The sequence below is a fragment of the Bos javanicus genome, chromosome 17 (genome assembly GCF_032452875.1).
Source record: "Bos javanicus breed banteng chromosome 17, ARS-OSU_banteng_1.0, whole genome shotgun sequence".
NCBI classification, from domain to species: Eukaryota; Metazoa; Chordata; class Mammalia; order Artiodactyla; family Bovidae; genus Bos; species Bos javanicus.
In genome coordinates this window covers 63798060-63805167 of record NC_083884.1, presented here as the reverse complement: position 1 = coordinate 63805167, position 7108 = coordinate 63798060, and the positions used below count along the sequence as shown (strand labels likewise).

Below are 7108 nucleotides of genomic sequence, written 5' to 3'. Positions count from 1 at the left end.
CCATCCCATGCAGTGGCTGCTGAGCCAGGTACCCTGATCCCCAGTGTCCCCACTCTGCTGGGCAGGGACCGATCCTGTACAATTAGATCTCAGCCCCGGAGAAGGGGTGCCTGTCCTGTCAAGAAGCTCGTCACTTTCAAGGCAAACACATTCAACCCACAGCCCCTGGAGATCTGGAAGCGCCCAAGCTCGGCAGCGCATCCCTATGCCACCCCAGGGACACAAACACACATACACACACTCCCCCGCGCATGCGCCATCCCTCTAGAACCTTCGCGCCCCGCACATGCGTGCCCATTCTTTGCTCACAGGCTCTAGAGCTTTGTCCCAGCAACGCCCCAAGCAGTGCTGGATTCGCCTTTGGCTGACTTGGCAGCTGAACCAGAGCTCTCTGAGCTCAGCTCTCTATCCAAGCGCCGAAAACCCACACGTGCCCTATGGGCAGTTACCTGGGCAGGCCCTGCCGCTCATTCCCACCCCAGGCTCTGGGGGGTCAGCACCTGCCAGGAGGGCTCGACCGCTCCCAGCCCGATCCGCGCACCCGCCGGTTTTCCGTGGCCGGCCCAGGTCACCCAGCTGTCGCCCCGCTGTCCACTTGCAGGCCAGCCCACAAATATCCGGTGACTCTGCATCTGCGCTTTGTCACAGCGTCTCTGAGACGGTGTTCTATGATTCCGCAGACCCTGCGCTCCTTCCTGGGGGTCCTCACCTCCCTCTGCAGGCGACGCCATCAGAGGAAGGCGGTGCTGGGTGCTCGCATCTCCACGATGTGCCGCGGCTCAGCGTCCGCAGTGGGCACGGTCACTGTGTGTGGTGGGCACCAGCAGCAGGTCACCCCCGTGCCGCCCACCACACTGAGGTGTGCCCCGGGCTCCTGCACAGAGAAGATGGTGAGGAGGGCCCTGGGAGACAGCGGGAAGGGCATGGCCCAGCAGGAGGAAGACCCCGCATTCACAGGGAGGGATCATCAGAAAAGGGGCCCCGATGGCTCTCGGGGTGCACGATCAACATTTAGGCCCCTGGGGGCCCAGGGAGACCTCTCTGCCTTCGTGCCCAAGCCTGGGCCTCTGCGGAGAAACCTCCACGCCAAGAGCTCAGTAGACAGATCCACCAAGAAACTCCAGACCTCTTGTGTGAGCTCCTGCCCCCAAGGAAACGCCATCACGAGCTCCTACAGCTCCTCCTGGCGAGGTTTCCCGCCAGGGCGGAGGAGGACGGGCCCCGGCATACCGCGAGGGCTGCCCCGGAGGTCCTCGAGGAAAGCGAGCGAGGGGGGCCTGCCGCCGCCCTGTGCCGCCCCGGTGGCTTCCCAGAGCAACAGCCGGTCTGACGAGGACGCGGAGGCAACCAGGGGGCAGAAACGAACCTGGAAGATAGGCGCCCCTACGTCGGACAGTCCCAGGCCCGGAAGACGCAGGTTTCCTCTGCTGCGGCGCAGGCGAGGGGAGCCGCTGAGGCTGCCCCCACCCCCTGAGCTGGGTTTCCGAGTCACCGCGGAAGACCTGGACGCGGAGAAAGCAGCGGCGTTCCGGCGCATCAACAGCGCGCTGCGGGATGAGACCCCGGCCCCGCAGCCCTGCCGTCCCTTCCCCGCGCCCGCCGACCCTCCGGCCCCCCGCAGGGCTCCTCGGCCCGACAGAGACCAGAGGGAGTCGGCCTCCCCAGCGCCAGTGGACACCCGGGCGTCTGCTGGAGGGGCCTCCTCTGCGCATCCCTGGTCAGGAGGGCGGCACCGCTCCCCCGGACCCCTCTCCCCCTGGTCCCAGCCCCTCCCGGGCCCTCCTTCCCACTCATGGCCCCCCGCCCCGTTCACCTTGCCCACCCGCGCTTCCTCCCCAGGATCGGGCAGCGCGGGCCTGTCTACTCGGCCCCCAAGCCCCTCTGCCCCTGCTTCAGCCCCCGCGCCAGGCACGGCGGGTGCGACGGAAAGCCTGGCTCCGGCCCCGGCTGCGGCTTGGCTTCCCGGCTTCCAGCAGAAGCCCGTCTGGGGGCCTCTTACGAACGCGGCAGGAGGAGGAGGCCCTTCCCAGCCCCCGGCGTGGGGCCCGGCTGCGGAGGACGCCAGACCGGCCTTCACTGCAGCGCCCGGCTCCTCGAGCATGGGGTCCCCCACACCTCTGTGCCTGGACTCTCCTGTCTTCACCCACCAGAGCCGCCCTCCCGTATCTGACCCTCGATCCTTGCCCCCCACCAGCCAGCTCATCCCGTCTGCTCTCCAAATCAGGCCCTCACCCTGCATATCTGGGGACCTGGCTCCCCACCCCGCTTCTGACGCTGAGGTCACCCCCATGGACACCATTCCACCCTCCCAGTCTCCCCTCTTCGGGTCTCCCCCTGGCTCCAGTGGGAGCCTCTTCCCATCTTCCCAGGCCCTGCAGACACCCCCCAGGGACAGCGCGGCCTCTGTCACAGTCAGCACCAGCCTGCCTGGACTCTTCAGCGGCTCCTCTCACACCGGAGCCCCTGCCCAGCCCATCGCTGGGGCCCCTGATGTGCAGCAGCAGGGAGCCCCCGCCTGGGACCACTCTCCACACTATGGAAACCCGGCAGCTCCAGCCCTAACCAGGGACCCAACCTCTGCTCCAGGCCCCCCAGCTCCACCCACCAACTCCCCCATTGTCACCCATGCCAGCACCCAGCCGGCCTTGGCTGCCACCCCAGCTGCATTCCCATCCGGCCCAGCCCCTGCCCCTGGCTCTGCAGCTGACACCTGCGTGCCCCAGGCCATGCCCAGTGCTGGGCCCAACAGCCGGCCTGGCTGCTCCACGGCTGGTGGATCGAGCACAGCCCCCTGCAGGCCGGGAGTCTCTGCAGAACCTCGGGGCATTGGGAGCAGAGCATCTGTCCTGGATCTGAGCTGCCCCTTTGCAGCTCTCAGTATTTCAATGGAAAGAAGGGGAGCCCGGAGAACCACACACAGCAGAGTGGGAAGAGTGGCCCGCCACACTGGGGCCTTCCTGGCCAGAGCCCCCCCATGGTGACCATGGGGCCCAGGGCTAAGAATAAGCCCAGTGCTAAGAATAAGCCTGGCTTTGGAGGTGCTACTGCCCCCATCTTCAATCACATGCCTGGGGGTGCACCCAGGCAGAGCCCCCATACTTCCAGCCCAGAAGACAGCCCACCCCCAGCCAAGGTTACCTTCAGGGGCGTGTCCACCCCACCATCTACCTCCAGCAGCCCCAGTTCCAGGGGGGTCACAGCCAGGAAACGCCGTGCTGTTAGGGACCCATCACCTGCTGAGAACTTGGCTGGACACAAGACCGTTGGGCCATCAACCAAGTCCTCCTCCTCCAGGGCGAGATCCACTCCTTTGGAGTCTAAGAGGCAGATGAAGACCTGAGCCGAGAACTTTGGGGACAGACAGTGTCTACCTTCCTCCCAGGCTGGGCCTCGTGTGGGCCCTGTTTCCATGTGAAACCCAAGTCTAGCCCTAACCCCTCTAACTCCAGAGCAAACCTGGCGCCTTCCGTTCCCCCACCTTCCATCTTCCCCTCTCAAAGGTGGGTGGTTCGAGGCTGTTGTCCCATCCCAGTGGTCAGTCCTCAGAACAGCAGACAGAGGCCCTAGTCCTGTTCCCTTCGCTGTCCACCCCCTCCCCCGTTGCCTACAGCTGACTCCTTCCCTCTCCCTGTCTTCCTTCCAGAACCCTCGTGTTAGCTTCATAATGTATAATAAAGTTTTTTCCTCATTACTTTGCACAGTCCTTATGTGTCAGTGATCTGTTGATCAAGTGTGGGAAAGTACCAGCTTGTACAAGTGGTTGGGCTTCCCAGGTAGGGCTAGTGGTAAAGAACCCGATTGCCAATGCGAAGAGACACAGGTTCAGTCCTTGGGTTGAGAGGATCCCCTGAAGAAGGGCATGGCAACCCATCCCAGCATTCTTGCCTGGAGAAGCCCACGGACAGAGGAGCCTGGCAGGCTACAGTCCTGAGGGTCTCAAAGAGTCAGGCGTGGCTGAAGCAGTTGAGCATGCATGTGGTGACATGGAAAGCCAGACCTGTTTATAGTTCCCTGTGGTCATTAATGGGTTGTGGAGAGTGGTACATTGGAATGGCTACAAGCACCAAATATTAAAAGTGTGTTTTGAGTTTAAGTGATGAAGCCCAGGGTGAAATGAGGCCAAGGTAGGGATAAAAGGGTCATTCTTGTCTGTTGGAATTCCTGCTTCTCACCCACATTTCTGGGCTTCCCAGGTGGTGCTAGTAGTAAAGAATCCTCCTGCCAATGCAGGAGACACAGGTTCGATCCCTGATCTGGGAAGATCCCACATGCTGAGGAGCAACTAAGCCCACGCATCGCAACTATTGAGCTTATGCTCTCAAGCCTGGGAGTCACAACTACTGCACCTCTGTGCCCTAAAACCCATGCTCCACACCAATGAGAAGCTCACACATGGCAGCTAGAGAAAAGCCCTCACAGCAACGAAGACCCAGCACAGCCAAAAATAAAAGTAAATAAAATTATTAATAAAATAAAATGCTGAGAGACTTGGTAGATGTCAGGGATTCTAAAAAAAAAAAAAAGAGAGAAAACTCAAGAAGTAAAAAAATAAAATAAAATCCTTCAGATAGTCTCTTACCACATATAGAATTAAGTTCAAGTTCCTTTGCTTGGCATTCAGGATTCTTGATCATTTACCCCTTGCTGGTCCTGCAGTCATTCTTCATCACTCTCAAAACACATCAGATGTGGCCAAACACTTGTAATTCCAGAACATTTAATGCTGGCTCACAACTCCATGAATTTGAGTCAACTACCCTTTTCCCCCCATGTTATCATCTTTCAGTACTCAAACCTCTAAATCATCGATTCTCAAAAGTAGAGATGGACCCCAAACCAGCAGAATCGGCATCACCATCTCTGTGAACTACAAATTATCAGCAACTATCCCAGACTTACCTGAGTCAGGTCCTCTGGTGGTAGGACTCGCCAGACTGTGTCTTAAGACATCCAAGTAACTCAAGGCACAAATGGAAGTTCTAGGGACTTAACACTGCAGGGGGCAAGCCTTGCCCCCTGGAAAGACAGTAACTAGTGAGTACATACTCCCGTCTTCCACCTCTCAGATAGATAATTTTGATGCATGTTCTACATTGCTCTCTCCAGTGGGATCAAACTGTTGCAGGAAGTGGAACGACTTCCAAGACCCAAAAGTGGGCTCTTGTCTAACACTCAGAAATGAATTGCCCAAGGAGATACATATGCTGACAAAGCAAGAGACTTTTTTGGGAAGGGATACCCGGACTGAGAGCAGCAGGGTAAGGGAACCCAGGAGAACTGCTCTGCCACGTGGCTCGAAGTCTCGGGTTTTATGTTGATGGGATTAGTTTCTGGGTTGTCTTTAGCCAATCATTCTGACTCAGAGTCCTTCCTGGTGGTACATGCCTTGTTCAGCCAAGATGGATGCCAACGATAAGGATTCTGGGAAGTGGTCGGACACGTGGTGTCACTTTTTGACCTTTCCTGAGCTCTCCTGCTTGGTGGTGGTTTATTAGCTCCGTGTTCCTTACCAGGACCTCCTGTCAAACAACTCATCCAAATGGTCACCATGGTGCCTGGGCCAGGGTGGGAGGTTTCAGTCAGTGTGCGTACCCTAACAAAACCTCAGCTGCCCACAATAGTGATCGCTTTTGTGATATTTCTTGGATTGGTTTTCCCTCCTTCTCAGTCCCCCGCACCCATCTCTTGGGATCATTTCCTAAAACAAGTCTTACGCAAATCATTGTCTCAGGGTTTGCATTTAGAGGTATACAAGTGAAAAGAAAACCCTTCTTTATGTATCTTCCTCCTTCCCAAGACCTAGCCCACACCCTTTCTAACCACTATCTCTTCCCTCACCCCCATAGAAACGTGCTCAACTGGGTGGCATTTTGACAAACCATAAAATCAACACACAATCTGAGACAGACTGGGACCTGGAACACTTTGCTCCAGTGCTTGCACCTGGACACACCCCTCCTCAGGCAACAAAATACAACGAAACTGCAGAGGACTAAATATTACTGCCTGTGGGTGCAGTTGGGGCAAACGCTGGACCCAAAAGATAAAGACCCAACTGCCACTTTTGAGGAGCCTGGAGCCAAAAAACAAGGTGTAGGGAGCAAAAACAGGGTACTTCCCATTCCACCCCACTACCTCTGCACACACCACCACCAGAGGGGTGGGCAAAACACCTAAGCCACCCCTCTGGCCTGACCCCTGGACACACCCCTACACTCACCCCATGTAAGGAAGAAACCCGCCCATCCCCCTCGGGGAGGAGTGAGCCAGGGAACCTCCTGGTGTTAATTTGTTCTCCCTCACCACCCCCACCCCGCAGGTTCGATCCCTGGCTTGAGAAGATCCCCTGGAGAAGGAAATGGCTACCCACTCCAGTATTCATGCCTGGAGAATCCCATGGACAGAGGAGCCTGGTGGGCTATATAGTCCATGGGGTCACAAAGAGTGACGTGACTGAGGTGACAACACGCATGCACAAGGACATATCTATTCTATATTTGGGCTCCAAAATCACTGCAGATGGTGATTGCAGCCATGAAATTAAAAGACGCTCACTCCTTGGAAGGAAAGTTATGACCAACCAAGACAGCATATTCAAAAGCAGAGACATTACTTTGCCAACAAAGGTCCGTCTAGCCAAAGCTATAGTTTTTCCAGTAGTCATGTATGGATGTGAGAGTTGAACTATAAAGAAAGCTGAGCATCGAGGAATTGATGCTTTTGAACTGTGGTGTTGGAGAAGACTCTTGAGCGTCCCTTGGACTGCAAGGAGATCCAACCAGTCCATCCTAAAGGAAATCAACCCTGAATATTCATTGGAAGGACTCATGCTGAAGCTGAAACTCCAATACTTTGGCTATCCAATGTGAAGAACTGACTTATTGGAAAAGCCCCTGATGCTGGGAAAGATTGAAGACAGGAGGACATGGGAACGACAGAGGATGAGATGGTTGGATGGTATCACCAACTCAATGGCCATGAGTTTGAGCAAGCTCCAGGAGTTGGTGATGGACAGGGAAGCTTGGCATGCTTCCATGGGGTCAAAAAGAGTCAGACGTGACTGAGCAACTGAACTGAACTGATATCTATTCTACAGCACAGAAAGTGA

At 56.7% G+C, this 7108-nt stretch overlaps 1 protein-coding gene across 1 annotated transcript; it reads left to right on the top strand.

Moving 5' to 3' along the window:
* The first annotated feature begins 437 nt into the window (after positions 1 to 437).
* On the top strand, positions 438 to 2981 carry LOC133228427 (nuclear envelope pore membrane protein POM 121-like). Its single transcript, XM_061383856.1, has one exon. The coding sequence runs from the start codon at positions 438 to 440 to the stop codon at positions 2979 to 2981; it is 2544 nt and encodes an 847-aa protein (XP_061239840.1).
* Positions 2982 to 7108: the final 4127 nt, after the last annotated feature.